Below are 16,287 nucleotides of genomic sequence, written 5' to 3'. Positions count from 1 at the left end.
CTCATCGCAGCTCCCTCTTCCTTCAGCAGGAGGGAAGGGAGTGTTGGGCTGACCCGAGACCAGCTGTCCTGCTGCTCAGCCCACCTGTGAGCCCCCCCCCCCAGCGGAGTCGGCCCAGGGCTCTTGCGGAGCGGTTGCCAAGCAGCAGGTATGCGAGGCTGCTCGGGACAGCAGGGATGTGGCAATGACAGACCAGCTCGTGCCCTTGTCCCTGCCCTTGTCATAACCTTCACAAACCACGCTGTCACCTGCTGTATCTCGTGTGTCGCGACGAGTAGACAGAGTAGACCCGGGGCCAGCGCTTTGCGCGTGGACAGCGTGGAGCAGGTGCCTGGGAAGTGCTCGCCCTTGTCCTGCCCGTGGGGGCTCCTCGTCCCTGGGACCACGTTTCCCCCAAGCCTCTTCATCACGGCCACTTGCCTCCAGATGAGGGAGACATTGTCCCACGTTAGCTGGGGCAACCCGACTCTCCGGGGCCACTTGCTAGTCTGTAAGACTGGGATGAGGATGCTAGCACCCACTTCACAGAGTTGCGTCAGGGATGGATCACACGGATGCAGCCTTTAGTTTCCTGGCCCACGGTGAGTGAGCCGGGGGTGGCTGTGGCCCGCGTGGGGCCCGTTACGTGCGTCCATAACGCCGTCGCGAGCGTCATACGTACACATAAGACACATGCTGTCAGGCTTGCAAACAAGCACATGCACGCACCGTTCTCGCCAGCGAGGTCCCAGTCCTCGCCCCACACTGCCGCCCCCCACAGCCAAGAAACCCAGGTCAGAGGCAGGCCCGAGGCTCTCTGAGACTTGGCTGGGGTCCAGGCCGTGGCTCACATGTCAGGTCCCTGCATTATTGAGCTTGGGAGCCTTTGTCTCCTCCTCGGTTCTTGGTCCTCTCCTCTCCCCACTCCAGCAGCTGAGGAGAGGAAGGAAGGGACATCTGCTCTGGCTCCCCCTCCACATGGAGCACACAGCCACACCTGGGGGCCCGGGGCTCCCCTGTAGCCACAGGCAGGCCTTAGCCTTGTACCAGCACCTCTTTAGATGCCCTGCAAGCCCGGGCCAGCTCCACGCCGCCCTGCAGCAGGTGAGGGGGGTGAGGCATTGCCTCCGAAGGGTGAGGCAGAGGCCTGACTCCATCGTGTCCCCCCAGGTGCAAGAGAGTCGGGCCTGTCGATCAGGGCTGGAGCTCCCCACTGTGTTGCTGGAGATGGAGCGGAGCCGGCGGGCCCAGCAGCAGGTAGGGGCTGGCCGAGGGGCATGGCAGAGGGCAGGGTGGGCACCCCTTCATGCCCTGGCCCCCCCTCTTTTTGCAGCTGCTGTGGGACTTGGAGCTGCTGACTGGGGTAGGGCTGAGGCTCTTCTGGCCCCCCTGCGCCAAGTCCTGCGGTCTGAGGGACCAGGCCCAGTGTGTACCGAGTCAGTGCGGCAAGCCCCGTGGTGGGACGGACGGGAGCCCTGAGCGGCGGACCAGCTGGGTGAGCGGGGGCTTGGCTGAAGGCAAGGGGGGTTGGTGTGACATCGGGGTGATGGTGGTGGCGAGGGAAGAGGAAGAAGTATGGGCTTCAGACACAGATGGGCCTGGGTTCTCTCTGGTCTGATGCTCCCTGGGGACCGTAAGCCTCTGTTCCCTCAGCTACAAAATGGGGAAGATAATCGATCTTACTCAAAGGGAGCACCAGTGAACTCATCCATGTAAAGGGGTTAACACGGTGCCTGGACCTGCAATTAATGACTATCTTGGTCAAATCAACGGTGTGGTGACATCTCGAAGGCTTTAGACACGGCTGCAGGGTGGGAGGAAAGCAAGCCTGCATGGCTGGCTCCTGAGGGCAGAGGCACTGATGCCCGGGTCCACGGACCCTTCCCCCCAGGGCTGGTGGCTGGCCTGGCCCCTCTAGGAGGGACGGTGCTATGGTGACTGGGACCTGGGACTGTGCCTCCCAGTTCTCAGTTACCAATTGTCCGAGGCTCTTTGGGCAGGTTGGCAGCCCTCTCTGAGAGCTGAGGCATCCTCAGCTGCGGCGAGAGGGGGTGTTAGCGGTGACCGCTAAGGGAGGGTCCAGCCGACCCTGGTGGCCGGAACAGCAGTCTCATCTCATCTGCAGGCTCGAATGGGCAGGAGCGATCCATTTCCTCACAAGGAGGGGAAGAGAGCAGGGTCATATATGGGCAAGGGTACCAGGAGGAGGGATGATTTGGGCCACCTTAAATGGTGCCCACCCTAGCCCACCTGTGGACTAGGGCACCCTCCAACTTTCCAGAGTTCCAGGCTGTGCCCATTGCCCCAGGCTGGGGACTCTCTGAGCCAGAACCATCAGCTTCCAGAGGGGTGAGTCTTTCTCCCAGGAAATTCTGTCCAGTTTGTATTGCCACACAAAAGGGCCAAGCCCTGGATCCTTTTTCCTATCTCCTTCCACAGTCCTGCCTAGGCCCTCTTCCTTATGCCCAAGGCTCCTCTTGGGGTCCTCACTCAGTTGTACCCATACGGTTGCCCCACAGCCCCTGGAAAGGGTGACCCCCACGTTCCAGCTCCTGGGATCCAGGGGTGGGTGCAGGGGCTGGGAGAGGCCGCCCTGGACCGGGCTCAGGCATTGGGGTGGGGGGACTGGCGGACAGGCTGCCTCCCCTGTCTAGAGCCCATGGGCTGCAAGAGGCGATTCTGAGGCAGCCTCTGACTCCTGTAGGGGGCAGGTGGTTGACCCATCGTCGGCCCTGGATCTGGGTGAAGCTAGGAGTGACGGAGACCCAAGGTGGGGGAGCCCTCCTATGCCTGCAGAGCCCACACCCGGTATGCTGACACCCTGGCTGGGTGGCCAGACAAGATCGGGAGGAGGTGGGAAGTCCTCATCCCAAGTGCCAGGGTCCCAGTCCCCTTCTCACTCATTCTTCATCTCATACTTTTTATTGGGTGCCAAGGAGCACCCGGGGACAAGAAGTAGGTTTTATTTTATGTCCCAGTTCCGCCTGTTCGGTACCAGCTGTCTCAGGCACGGGGTCCAGGATTCCGAAGCTAAACTGGGGCTCAGGGGAGGGAGTGCTGGAATGACTGTGCGTGGTGGCCCAGGGAGGAGGGATGGAACAGCGGCACCTGTCACCTATTTGCACCCCCCCCCCCCACGCCAGGCACTGGGAACATACAGAGCACAGGACGGACTTGGCCCCATTCCTTGGTCCCTGTCACTGAGGAGATCACAGCTTAGTGAGAGTGCAACCATAAACAGGCAATTAGAATTCCATGGGATAGATGCTGTGAACCCTGGACCTATTAATTTAAATGAACCAGACTCTCACATTATTTGTTAAATAAACCTAGTTGAGCCAGAAGCCTCTAATTGTTCCATCATGCATGTGAGAGAAAAGCAAAGAGCCAATGCTTGTTTTTTCTGATTGGCAGAGATTTTTACAAGTAAAAGATCTCTTGGGAATACAGAGGCGTCAGTTACAACATTATCAGAATGTTGACAACAGATCAGAATCAGAATTGTGAGGGCACAGGGCTGGGGGTCATGTTCAGTGTTCATGGCAATCATTTCTAAAGGCTTGGGAGTCTTATCAGACTCCTTTGTTCAAAAGACATTGTCACAAAGAACTTACCCATTTGGTTACTTTTGTGAATATTCACACATCCACATTGCATAAAGATGGAATATTCTTGTGACAGTTCTCCATTTAGGGTCTTACGAAATCAAGTTCTTTTAACTAGTTCTAGGGCTGCAGAAGGACTCTCTTTCCTGCACATCTGCAAGGGAGCAGAGACATTTCATTTCTTTTTTTAGATTTCTTTTGTTAATTATGAAACTTTCAGTTTTTAGGGCCGGCTCCAGTCTCAAATTTCATTTCTTGAGTTTCATTTGATTTTACTGTCAGCAACCAAGAAAGACCTAAGGAGGATTTTTCTTAATACCAGTAAAATAAGGTGCCTACCGTGGGTTTCTTTACAGGCCTAGAGGGGCCCACCAGGAGGAAGTGGGGTGTCCTTGTAAGAGACTGACAAGCCTGGCCAACAGGCCCTTCCCGCCCCCAAGGCATCCCCTGGTGGTTTTGAGGACAAGGGTGTGCAGGTCCCTCTGAGGTGCTCTGCTTGGCTGGGAGGATGAGGAAGATGTGGGCTGTTGACAGGCAAATCCAACAAGCAGATACATGGCAGGTAGTTTGAATAAAGGTGGACGGATGAACTGTGACAGCGTTGAAGTTCAAACATCGGTCCTCAGGGCATCCCCTTCCCCTTATGTGCTGGGGACTCCCTAGGCTTCTTGGTTCCAGTTCAGGTGGAATGTGTGTGAGGGGCTGGGACATGAGCAGAGGGTTCCTGACATTGGTCTTTCTCCCTCAGGTTGCTTACAAGAGCCGAACTCCACCACCAGCAGTAGCTTTGGGGACCCAGGAAGCTCTGAGTTCAAGGTGAAAGAGTTAAAGTGTTCTGGGCAAAGGCCCTCTCAGATTGGGGCTAGCAGGGGTGGGTCTGCCTAGGAGGAGGCTACCGGGGGGAGGTGATGTCACCTCCTATAGCCAGGTGGAAGAAGGGACCCTCACTGAAAGCACCTTTTATACCACGTAAAGTAGGCTTAACGAGTTCAGGAATCAGGCAAGGGCTGTAATGGAAATGAGGTCCACTGGGACAGCCACTGAGGTCTCCAGGGTCCCTTGGGGGGAAAGTGGCCGAGGTATGGGGATTCCCTCACAAGCCTGGGCCCAAATGCTCTTCCTTCCCAGGACCTGGCTCAGAGGGGAGAGAGGAGACAAGCAGGACCTACAACCCAGAGGCCATCCACAAGCCTATGGGGGAGGAAGCTCACTCAGGGAGCCCCAAGGCCCTCAGGCCTGCCCTCCCAGGGCCTGTCAGAACCCCAAGATCCCCCTATGGGGCTGGGCTGGAGCCTGGGCCAGGAGAGAGCAGAACTTCAGAAACTGCTGAGGATTGAGATTCCTCAGAGGCAGAGAGAGGAGGATCCCCAAGAGCAGAAAGAGCGTCCCCAGGGTCAGAGAGGGGAGGCCCCCAGCGGGGAGAGCGAAGAAGTTCCTAAGAGACAGAGAGAGAAGATACACCAGGGTCAGAGTGGGGAGGCCACTCGGGCTCTGGGGGAGGAAGTCTCTGTGTACCCCAGGGAGGAAGCTCCCCAGAGTGAGAGGAGCGAGTCTCCTCAAGGTCAAAGAGGAAACAGCCCTGAGTGCCAGAGAAAAGAGGTTCTCCAGGAGCCGAGGAAGGAGACTCCTCGGGGCCGGGAAGTGAAGACCCTTCAGACTTCCCCAGGCCGCATCTCACAAGCCTGGGAGGTGGCTGAGGGAGAGGCGCCTACACAGCTCCCCGAGGAAGGCGGCTCCCTGGGAATTTCTAGGGATTTCTGCAGGTCCCTGGGAGGGCAGAAGCCTCAGCCTGGGGGAAGGGAGAGCCCTGGCTCCGGGGAAAGGACCACCCAGCTGACGCAGGACAAAACTGACGGCGGGAGCCGAGAGTCGGCACCGGCCGCGGGAGAGCAGAGGGCCGTCCGGGAGCGGGCGCGGCCTCCCCTTCTACCCCCGAGGCTCCCGGCCCGGCCGCGGCTCCCAGGCACCGGGGGCTCGGGGCAGCAGCAGCACCCCGCGGCTCTCCCGGGGCGCCCAGGGCTGCTGCGCGACCCGCACGGGCTTCAGGACCCGGAGGGAAGCCCGGGCCCGGCGGAGCAGGTGCGCGGCGGCTCCGCTAGGCCCCCGGGCGCCGGCGGGGAGCGGGGGCGCGGCGCGGAGGCCCCCGAGGCCTCGAAGGCCGCGTGGCCCGCGCTCCCCGGCCGGGGGAAGGCGTCGGCGGGCGTGAGCGCGGCGCAGCGGGAGACGGCTCTGCAGCGGCTGCTGGAGCTGCACCGCGCGGCCCGGCGGAGGCGGCGGGAGGCCCGCGAGCAGCAGCGGCTCCGGGTGCGTACCCGCTCCGCGCGGGGCCGGCCTGGGGCGCGAGGGGCGCGAGGGGCGGCCGGCCGCTGACAGCCGCCTCCCCCAGGTCTTGGAACGCCTCCGCCTCGCCAGGAACCACCACTGCCGGGTGCACCCTCTGGGGCCCCCACCCAGCGCAGCCCAGCTCCCGCCACAGGCAAGCCTCCCGGGGGAAGGCGGCGGGGCCCCCGCGATCCTGCCCGGGCGGGCGGCGGGCTGGGCGCCTCCCGGGTCCCCCCCGAGTGCGTGCCCCGCGCCCCCGCACGGACGCCGACCGAGGGCGGCAGGGGCGCGTCGGCCCGGGGGCTGCGGCCGGCGGCTCCGTCAGGCCCGCGGGGGAGGAGGCCGGGGCCTCAGCGCTCGGCACCGCCCCAGGAGGACGCGGCGGGGCAGCGGCGGGGCAGCGGCGGGCCCTGCGGGAGCAGCTGCAGCGAGCGCTCCGGGAGAGGACGTGGCGGCTGCGGGCCCTCGGGGCCAGGTGAGCGGGGAGGGCGGGGAGGCCGTCGGGGCGGTAGTGGTTCCCCTTCTCTGGGATGACAGGCCTCTCTCTCCCAGGAACACCCAGAACTTGCAGCAGCTCCTGTGGCCCCCCGGCGCCGAGGAGCCTCGGGCTGGAGAGCAGCGCTCACCCCTCCCGGCCCCCTCGCGTCCCTGCTGAATGCTCGAAGGAAAACGCAAGCCAGCGACCCGCGGGCCCGCAAGGGCAGATCAGAGGTGGTTCCAAGAAAAGCCCAGAACTTTGCCTCAGGGCCTCGGAGGCCAGACACACAGACACACGCCGCAGCTTCGGCCCCACCAGGAGGCGTGTTATTTCTTCTTCCCTCCCCTAAGTCCACTGCCCCGCCGACGTCAGAGCGCCAGGTCCTGAGGGTCAAGCAGCGAGAAGGCCCCATTCTTTCGGAAGAACGTTTCAGTGCGGCACATCTTACAGGAGACCAGTTCTTGCTTCACTGGGGGGCCTGTGGAAAGATGTCAGAGGCCAGGAATGGGTCCTGGGAAAGGGAACCATGGAAGCCCTGCCTATGGAGCCCTGGGAATCTGCCTGTACTGTATCCACTTTGGAAGTGTGGAAGAATAAAAGGTGCTTCTGAGGAACCCCAGCCTGGGCAAACAGGGAGCTGGCTGGGGGTCCAGAGCAGCAGTGATGGCAGGACTGGTCAGTCCGCCCCCTGCTATCGTTTCCGCCACCCCAGACTCCACAGAGCGGGTGGTGGGACCCCCAGCACGGCTGGTCACAGGGACAGACAGAGCTAGACGTCCCTGGGGGAGAGAGGGCTTCCTTCTACCTCCTGCTCTTCTGGGACTTGCTTCTTGCTTTTTTGGGAAAATTCCTCTTTTCACCTCCCTTTAGGACCCTGGAGAAAATGGGGGAAATTTTTAGGCAAAAACATCAACTGTGTTTATCCCCAACCATCCGCCTTTCCCGCCCAGGCACTCAAGCGTGGGGAGAAAACCCCATGACTGAGTAGCCTCGCTCACAATTCATGAGCACAAGGAGCAAGGGACACAGCATCACCCAGCAATCCCGCAACACTCCCAGGCGTGTTCCCTTTCCTATGCCATTTAACTCTGTATCTCCAACTACACCACTGCCCCCACCCCCACCCCAGAGGATGACCTCGACTCTCAGCCTCACAGAAAAAGCGGACTCGGTCCAGAAGGGACAGCCTTCCCACCAACACCATCTCCCTACCCCTCTCTGTGCCCCTGCCTCTCCTGTCAGATTCCAGCATCTGGAGTTCCCCGGGTGAGCTCACCCAACCTCAGACTTTAAATAGCACCTACATTCTGATGACCCCCAAGTTTGCATCTTCAGCTCTGACCTCACTCCACAGGGGGACCTCCATACACAGCCACCTCGCTGGCCCCTCCAGCCTGGTCAGGGCTGACCTGTCCTCACACCCCCCCCAACCCTGCTCCTCTCCATCTTTCTTGTCCAGGCGCTTGAGCCAAACACTGGGGCTTCACCACGGTCTTCTTTCCCCTTTGGTCATTCAGTCCATCAGTAGGCTTCATTGATTCCTCCTCCAAAACATAGCCTGAGTCTCCCTCGGCTCTACCGCTAATCACCCTAGCCCGAGCCACCGTCCTCTCCTGCCAGGATGACCCAACACAGATGCAGACCTCAGCTGCCAGAGTTGACTCTTTCCCTGAAAAACCCGTTACTTACAGAAGAGTTAGTACCCGACCAGTACCATTCACCGGCTTAAAACGCTCCGTGGCTTCGTCTCCCACTTGGAATCCAAATTCCTTCGTGTTACTTAGCTTCCAACCGTTGGGTCCCCAGAGAGGCCTTTCCTGACCATCCAGTCTAAAGCCTCACACGTCCCTTGCCCATCTCCCCCATCACTCCCTAGTCTCATCATGGAACTTGTCCTTATCAGATGGGTCCTCTTTACGGCCTAGACCCCCCCCCCCACTAAAATGGACAACCCCATCCATGTCTTGTGTGCCTAGTGCTGACGGCACGGCCTGGCTCAGGGCAGGGGCTCCGTGTCCGTGAGATGAGTGATTTGAGAGGTTGGGGCTCACCCAGCTGCCAGCCATATGTGAAGCTGGTGGTGATGGGGAAGAGGTAGCGCATCTCTGGCATGTCCAGTTTTCGGGTGTTGAGGTAGCAGTAGCGGCCCTGGAAGTCGTGGGAGATGCCTTCATACAGCAGGGCCCGGGTGGCAGGCGGGACCGGGTGCATTTCTGACTGAATAGGAGTCTCCGGGGCAGGGCTGGGGGCCTCGGTAGGCACTGCCTTGGGGGCAGGTGGAGGTGGGAGTGGGGCTTTGGGGTGCAGGGTGGGCAGTTTGAGGGGTAGGCGCGCTGCAGCCTTAGCCTTCTGCTTGGCCTTCACCATCGACCCATACTTGCAGTGCCATTCACAGCGCAACATCTTCTCCCGCAGATATTCCTCCTTCCAGAAGTTCTGCCGCAGCGTATCCATGTTGAGTTGCCGCGACATGGTAGCCCGGGAAGGGGCAGGGTGGCTGCAGCTGAGGGCTGAGCAACAGCAAGCAGGGTCCTTCTGGCAGCAGGGGGCTGCCACGGACAGTCACCTGGCAACCAAGCCTCACCTCACACAGGGCCAGGGTTCTACTTGCCATGCCTTTAGCAGACCTCACATGCCTTGATCCAGAGGCAACCTCAGGCCAGGGCCCACCAGCTAAAAGCCTTGATCTCCAAACCTCTTGCAGGACCCAGGCTCAGTCTGGTATCACAGGCTTCTAGGTTTCCTATGTTTCCGCTTCCATCCCTTCGGGTCAGGTCCCTTCCCAGCCCAAGAGAGACTGAAGTGGGGGAGCCAAGGGCCTGGGTGCAAACCTCCTCCCATTCCTCCCCACCAGAGCTGGTCGCTGTTGATTCAAAGGACCCATCCTTGAGTCACAACCTCCTGGCACCATCTTTCTGGTCCAACTTTTCTATGCCCGTATCTTTGGGAGAACCATTTCTGGCCCTGCCAATCTAATCCCCCCAACCGCCTCATCCCATGCGTGTCCTTTGTAGCACCCAGCCTCAGTTTGGAGAGAAACAAGAACATTACTTTAATTTAACATCAACAATGACACTGTGTAACAGCACAGGGAGGTAGTGGAGAGAAGACACTCGGGCTTCCTGTTCCCTAAGCAGCCTTGACTTTAATGGCAGAGCCCCAGCAACATGGAAGCACCTCACCTAGGCTCTCAGTGGAATGGGAAGGGGCAGGGGGCTGGGAACTGGAAATCAGAGGCTCACAACTTAGAGAAGGGCTGATGGCAAGCCTGGGGAGAGGCTGCATGGCTGTGGGGAGGGCCCTAGCGCAGGTCCTCGGCCGTGAACATGCCCCTTGCCCTGCGCAGGATGGAGTCCTTGGTGGCATCATAGGGGTGCTCCTTGGACGGGATCTCCAGAACGGCTGGAATGGAGCGCTGGTGGGCGTCGAGCGCGTGCCGCACCATCTCTGCGATGTATTGGTTGATGAGGATAATGCCGATGTCATCCCGGTTTAGAAACTGCCTGTTGGGAGAGAGGAGTAGGGATTCGAGGACAGCCCACTCAGAGGTGCTGAGGCTGGGCTGCAGAGGGGAATGGGCTTGACCCAGAAACCGCAGAGTTCAAGGGCAAAGGTTGCCAGCTAAACTCTGGAGAGTTTCTAACCAGGATCAAATTCAAAAACCTAAAGGCCCTGGCTGTCAGGGTTGGCTTCTCCCTCCCCTGCTTGGAAGGCTCCCAAGATTAGGGCACATGCTGGTGTATTCTGTATGTTGCAAAGAGGATAAGAATATGCATGCCTGTCCCTTTGTACATGAAGAAAAAGCAGAAAGGTAAATAAGCAATTAAGTGTTTACAGGAGTGGAGGAGGGAGGTAATGAAGTGGAAAAAGACGGGGGGGAGGATGGGAGTGAGACTTCTCAATGTTTATACCTTTTAAACATTAATTTGCAAACCACATGAATACTTTAACTTTTCAAACGAAACAAAAATTTTTTTAAGGGGGCTGATGAGACCACTAAAGGCTTTAAGGTCTATGCTGATGAGGGTGGGGGATGGATCGGGGGGGAAGTTTGGTGTGAGCCAAGAATACAACACAAGAGGAGGAAAATCATACTTTCCCCCAGAGAGAGAGCCTAGCACTGCGCTCTCCCTTCTTTGTGATCACCCATGCATTAATTAAGTAAAATATTAAAAATTAATTTTATTGAGCGCTTGCTCTGTGCCAGGCACTAAAGCAGGTTAGACTTGATGATCTCTGGGTCCCTTTGGATAGAAACATGGAAAGTTCTTGGAGTAAACTCTGTCCTTCTCCCATGACAACTTGGATCACTTTACCAGAATGCTTAGAGATCAGGCCAGTTCAGGGCCTACCATACCCCAGGCAGCAGGAACCAGTCTCAGCCCGCAGCTCAGGGCTGGACTGTGTAGGGGAAAACAGGTGAGCATGGTTTGTCCCTGAGACTTGGCAACAGGGGCCTTAGAAAAGGGGTGAGAAAGCATAGGGGGCTGGCATTCTCAATTCAAGTCACCAGGACACCTCCTGGATTAAGGGACATGCCTGCATTCACACTATGAAGCTATCACTCTTGACCCAGGGGAAGAAATGGGACTTCAAATGCAAGGTCTTAGCAGAAAGTAGGATACTGTCCTAATATTCTGCCTGCTGTGCTCAGGACAATGGGAAATTCTAAGAGAGAGAGAACTGTACAAGCAAAGCGTGGACCTGGCTTAAGAGAGTTGGGACTGGGTTCAAATCCCCTCTCCCTCTCTTCCAAATGTTGTGACTTTGGTACGTGCCTTAACCTCTCTTGTAAAGAGGAATGATAACCCCTAGCTTACAGGATGGTTGTGAGCCTCTAAGGGACATGAAAATACAAGAAAGCCCGACCCCACCGCCTAGGTGTTCCGATGAGTGTGTGGTTCCTTTAGGGGTCAATCCGCAAGAGCCGAGTGCTAGCAATGCTGGGGGTCTGCTCTACAGGTGAACGGGGGCGAAGCTGACCCTGCGGCAGGTTGGGCCGAGGGGCGGCGCCCGTCATGAGCTCTGTTCCCCTTCTTCCCTGACACACAGTCATGTGAGAGATGAGCTCGTGGACTTGACATAGCCCGGGTTCCCCCAAGCCCCAAAAGCGAACTTGGAGCACAGAGGCTTCCTCCGGAAAGGCGGCCGAACCGACTTCCTTGACCCTCAACATCGGGGTCTGGAAGCCCAGCGCAGGCCCTGCCCGCCAGGTCCCCGCGCCGCCCCCGCCTACCCCCCGCGCTCCCACCCAAGGCAGAGGGTCCCATTCAGGCCTCGCGGGCTACCGTACCGGAAAGTGTCTTCGATCTCATTGATGGTTGTATCCTTCTCCACCACCAGGAAATTAGGCTGGCGGTTCTTGTTAAGCTCCCCTATGCCGCCCAGCAGGAAGCCAGTCACCGTGTCCTCGTCTCCGATCACCGCAATTAGCTTCCCCCTACCCGCCATTCTCGCAGGCAGGTCCGCGACGGCCAGAAGTCACCGAAGCCCCACCTCCGCAGTGCACCGCCTTTTCACCCGCACCTCCACCCCTTAGACATGCGCAGTTCACCACTCCGCCTCCCGGGACATGCGCATTAATAGTAAAACAGTCTCAATCTGAATACGCCTGCGCCATAAAGAGAGGCCCGAACCTGGGGACTACGATTCCCAGAAGTGCGCGCGGCACCACGGGCTCACGCAAGCGCGTTCCATCGCTCATTCAATAAACCTGTTGAGCCTCCTGCTGATAGATACCTAGACACCAGAAGAGAAGATAGGGTTTCTGTTCTCCAGGGCAAGGTACGGGTCTGTATCGTGTATGTAAGTATTTAACTATGGCACGCAGTTAACAGCTAGTATATATTTGTTTAGTAGATAAAAGATTGAACAAGTTGATGGTGACACTGACTAGTGAGGTAGGGGTTCAAGTGAACATGCAATTACAAAGCAGTGTGTTAATTGCTAAAGTTAATTCCAGGACGTGGAAGCATCCACTGAAGGGGTAACTAGCCCACTGGGGGGAAGGTGTGCTCAAAGAAGATCGCCAGAAGGATTCAGGAGATAGAAATAAGGACAAGAGGGTGTTGTAGGCAAGAGGAACAGCATATGCCAAGGCTTAGTGACTAGAGAGCATAAGTGCCCTCAAGCAAAGGTAAAGAATCTGGAAGTTATCCTGAGGACAAATTATCCTGAAGTCACTGGAAAATGAAGTCGTGACATACATGTTTTAGAGAGAGCGTGGTCACGGTGCTGTGTACAGAGGCCAGACTGGAAGGATACCTTTGTGGTAAGACATAATGGTGGTCAGAACTCAGGCTGTGATAATGGGAATGTGGAGAAGGAGATGGAGTCAAGAGATATTTAGAGCAGAATCGACAAAACTGGTTTTCAGATTGGATGTGTTTGGGGAGTGAAGTAGAGACCCAGGTGACGCCCAGGCTTCTGGCCATTGCAACTAGGTGGATAGCAGTAAATTACTGAGAGAGTGAGCTCTGTGAAATACAGACTGAAAGAGAAAGGTCCACTCTTTCCTCCTCCATTTTAGCCAACAGGCATCCTGGTGTTCAGCTGTGGTTTGAGTTTAGAGTGCTTGAGACATCCAGATGGTCTCGGCTAGTGGTTATTTGTATGATAGCCTTGGGGTTTGGGCACACCTGGTTTGAATCTTGGCCTTGCTACTTAGAAGTATGATTTTGGATTTATCACCAAAGTTCTCAAGGCCTCGAGTTCTTCAGATAGTAGTGTGCCCACCCACTTGATAGAGCTGTTAGGATTAAGTGAGATAGAGTCCATAAATGCTCAGCACCCAGGGCTATACTTTGGTTGGGGAAGAGCAGCTGGGCTGGAGTCTATAAGCACACAGGTGGAAAGCAGGTGATGCTGAGGGGGGAGGCCAACAGGCCATTCAGGAAAGTGCTCACACCAAGGGTGAGTGGGGAGGGAGGGTAGAGAATGAGGACGGGTGTGTGTAGAAGCCCCTGGTTTAGTGCCTGGCACAGAACTGGCCCACAATGGTCTCAAGTGGTTGGGTACTTAAGAGAATGGATCCTGCCTTCATTGGTTTTATCAGGTAGAGTAAGGAGCTGGGCACATTTACCATACACTCATTCATTCAACCAGCATTTATCAAATGTGGCCATGAGGGGGCTGAGGACGCAAGACTGATCAAATGCGATTTCTTTCCTCAGGGAGCTCCCTGCAGGATGGGGAGGAAGGCAAACATAAGAGAGGCCCTGGAGGGGTCTTATGGGAGCAGGATTCAGAGCAAGGAGGGGGAAAGGGAAGAAGAAACAAAAAAGAGCACAGAGGCAGATAGGCTACTGAGTAAAGAGGTGAGGAGGGTGGTCTTCTCTGACTGACCCACCACTATGTGCTGAAATGTCCGGGGGCAGGTCTAGAGTTGAGGGGTCAATTGAGTGAAATGCTTCTTTGCCCTGCTCTGGCTACTGAATTATTTATTCATGTGTCACACCTGTCTGTATTAGATCTTCCAGGGTCAGGGAGCTCAGGCTGGTAGGGGAGGAGGGTCTGTAGATACAAAGTCACAGATCCGTGTAGTAATGCAGAGATGTGCCCTGGGGCAGTTTGGGAGCTGGGGGGCAGATCCAGGAGAGACAGGGAGGGAGCCAGAAAGATGACGGGGGTGGAGAGGCAAGGGTGTTCCCAGGCACAGGCCCAAACTGCAGCTTGGGTACCCAGGAAGCTAGAAGCTGTAAAGTGGGGTTGGAGTAGAGGGTGTGGTGGGGAGTGGGCACACTGTCTGACTCAGGACTTCTTTTTTTTTTTTTTTTTTTAAGATTTTATTTATTTATTTGACAGAGAGAGACACAGCAAGAGAGGGAACACAAGCAGGGGGAGTGGGAGAGGGAGAAGCAGGCTTCCCGCTGAGCAGGGAGCCCGATGCAGGGCTCGATCCCAGGACCCTGAGATCATGACCTGAGCCAAAGGCAGACGCTTAACGACTGAGCCACCCAGGCGCCCCTGACTCAGGACTTCTTGCCTGAACTGGTGGGGGATGCTGGTGTGTGAACTTGGTGGCCTTGTTAGGGAGAGTAGACATCAGCCTGGAACCGGAGGGAGCTGCAGAAGGGCCTGAACCAGATTCCTTTCAATGTGAGCCTCTCAGGCTGCGGTGTGGAGGGTGGGTTTGAGAGAACTGGCTGGGACCAGGGAGGCGAAGTGACAAGGCTGTAGGGCCAGGAAGACTAGTTCGGAGGTTGGTGACCAGGGAAGCTAAGTGACTGGTAGGCCAGGGAGGCTAGTAAAAAGCTGATGGGCCAGGGGAACTATTTAAGCAGTGGTGGAACAGGAAGACTAGTTAAGAGATTGGTGGGCCAGGGAGGCTAAGTGAAGAAGCAGATGAGCCAGGGAAGCTACGGGAAGAAGCTGGTGAGCCAGGAAGACTAGTTAGGAGGCTGGCAAGCCATGGAGAATAGATAAGATGCTGACAGGCCAGGAAGACTAGTTCAGAGGTTGGTGGCCAAGGAAGTCAAGTGAAGAGACTGGTGGGCCAGGGAAACTAGTAGTGATGCTGATGGGCCAAGGAAACTAGTTTAGAAGCTGGTGGGCCTGCGGGACTAGTTAAGAACCCGGCAGACCAGGGAGAGTAGTGAAGAGGCTAGCAGGCCGGGGAGACTAGTTAAAGGCAGGGAGGCTAAGGGAAGAGGCTATAGGCCAGGGAGGCTTGTTCAGTCGTTAGTGGGTCAGCGAGGCTTAGGTGAAGAAGTGGCAGGCCAGGGAGGCTAACTGAAGAGGTTGCTTTTCCACGGAGACTAGTTAAGAGGCTGATGGGCCAGGGAGGCTAAGTGAAAAGACTGTAGGCCAGGGAGGTTAAGTCTGGAGGCTGGCGGGCCCAGACTAGCTGAGACCTTAGTAGCCAGGGAGGCCAAGGGAAGAGGCTGGTGGGCCAGGGAGGGTAAGTGAACAGGTTAGTTGGCCATGGAGACTAGTTAATCTGGCTGGCCAGGGAGGCTAAGTGAAAAGACTGTAGGCCAGGGAAGTTAAGTCTGGAGGCTGGCGGGCCCAGACTAGCTGAGACCTTAGTAGCCAGGGAGGCCAAGGGAAGAGGCTGGTGGGTCAGGGAGGGTAAGCAAAGAGGCTGGTGGCCTAGAGAAACTAGTTAAGATGCTGATGGGCCAAAAAGTCTAGTTTAGAAGCTGGTGGGCCAGGGACTAGTAAAGAGGCTCATGGGCCAGGCATACTAGTTCAGAGGTTTGTGGGCCAGGGAGGCCATAGAAAGATGCTGGCAGGCTAGGGAGACTAGTGAATACGCTGTGGGACAAAAGGGCTAGTTTGCAAGCTGGTGAGCAAGGGACTTGTTAAAGGGCCGGCAGTTAGTTAAGTGGCTAGTGGGCAGGGAAACTAAGGGAGGAGGCTCGTGAACTAGGGAGGCTAAGGGAGAAGGTGGTGGGCCTGGGAGACTAAATAAGAAGCTGGTGGGCCAGGGAGGCTGAGGGAAGAGGTGGTGGGCCTCTCTGAAGACTTGCCAGCGGCTGGAGGCCAGGGAGACTAATAGAAGAAGCAAGCATGCCAAGGAGGCTCAGTGAAGAGGCTGGTGGACCAGGGAGGCTCAGGTAAGGGGCTGCTGGGAAGTTAAGTGAAAAGGCTGTAGAGTCAGGGAGGCTAGTTCAGTGGTTTGTGAGCCAGGGAGGCTACATTCATCAAGAGGCTGGCTGGCCAGGGAGGCTAATTGAGGCGGCGGTGGGCCTAGGAGACTAGTTCAGAGGTCTGAGCCAGGGAGGCTGAATGAAGAGGCTGGTGGGCGGGCCACGGATGCTACCAGCAGATGCTTGTGGGCCAGGGAGACTAAGGGAAGAGCTCAGGCCAGGGTGACTGGTTAGGAGGCTGGTTTGGGTTGGGGTCCTGAGCAAGGTCAGAACTGCTGATGGAACCGGAATGGGTCCAGATCTGACCCTGGAC

General features: G+C 57.1%; 3 protein-coding genes and 1 long non-coding RNA gene across 4 annotated transcripts; 2 read left to right on the top strand and 2 right to left on the bottom strand.

Moving 5' to 3' along the window:
- Positions 1–676: 676 nt before the first annotated feature.
- LOC144379634 (uncharacterized) lies at positions 677–6,216 on the top strand (the record flags this gene model as incomplete). The annotated part of the gene is made up of 8 exons (XM_078059831.1): positions 677–773; positions 1,150–1,236; positions 1,313–1,474; positions 2,261–2,328; positions 2,684–2,787; positions 4,333–4,400; positions 4,713–5,888; positions 5,971–6,216. Coding segments are annotated over exons 1-8 (1,986 nt in total), but the record flags the coding sequence as incomplete, so codon positions are not given.
- A 7-nt stretch (positions 6,217–6,223) lies between these two features.
- LOC144379592 (uncharacterized) lies at positions 6,224–7,056 on the top strand. The gene is made up of 2 exons (XR_013442867.1): positions 6,224–6,381; positions 6,459–7,056. It is a non-coding gene; the product is annotated as an uncharacterized LOC144379592 (long non-coding RNA).
- SPMIP1 (sperm microtubule inner protein 1) lies at positions 6,725–9,274 on the bottom strand. Its single transcript, XM_036089296.2, has 2 exons — positions 8,436–9,274; positions 6,725–6,862 (listed from the first exon to the last, which is right to left on the bottom strand). Exons 1-2 carry the CDS (start codon positions 8,854–8,856, stop codon positions 6,753–6,755), a joined length of 531 nt encoding a protein of 176 aa, XP_035945189.1. The 5' UTR covers positions 8,857–9,274; the 3' UTR covers positions 6,725–6,752.
- A 137-nt stretch (positions 9,275–9,411) lies between these two features.
- ATP6V1F (ATPase H+ transporting V1 subunit F) lies at positions 9,412–11,923 on the bottom strand. The gene is made up of 2 exons (XM_036089298.2): positions 11,678–11,923; positions 9,412–9,887 (listed from the first exon to the last, which is right to left on the bottom strand). Exons 1-2 carry the CDS (start codon positions 11,833–11,835, stop codon positions 9,686–9,688), a joined length of 360 nt encoding a protein of 119 aa, XP_035945191.1. The 5' UTR covers positions 11,836–11,923; the 3' UTR covers positions 9,412–9,685.
- Positions 11,924–16,287: the final 4,364 nt, after the last annotated feature.

Source organism: Halichoerus grypus, chromosome 12, assembly GCF_964656455.1.
Source record: "Halichoerus grypus chromosome 12, mHalGry1.hap1.1, whole genome shotgun sequence".
In the NCBI taxonomy this organism is placed as follows: domain Eukaryota; kingdom Metazoa; phylum Chordata; class Mammalia; order Carnivora; family Phocidae; genus Halichoerus; species Halichoerus grypus.
The sequence above is the reverse complement of the archived record's forward strand: the minus strand, read 5'-3'. Positions and strand labels throughout refer to the sequence as shown.

Coding starts and splice junctions, on each gene's coding strand:
- SPMIP1 (XM_036089296.2), bottom strand. CDS start 8,856: ATGTCGCGGCAACTCAACATGGATACGCTGCGGCAGAACTTCTGGAAG. Junction 6,863..8,435: donor CACATATGGCTGGCAGCTGG/GTGAGCCCCAAC, acceptor ATCTTTCCACAG/GCCCCCCAGTGAAGCAAGAA.
- ATP6V1F (XM_036089298.2), bottom strand. CDS start 11,835: ATGGCGGGTAGGGGGAAGCTAATTGCGGTGATCGGAGACGAGGACACG. Junction 9,888..11,677: donor GAGATCGAAGACACTTTCCG/GTACGGTAGCCC, acceptor CTCTCCCAACAG/GCAGTTTCTAAACCGGGATG.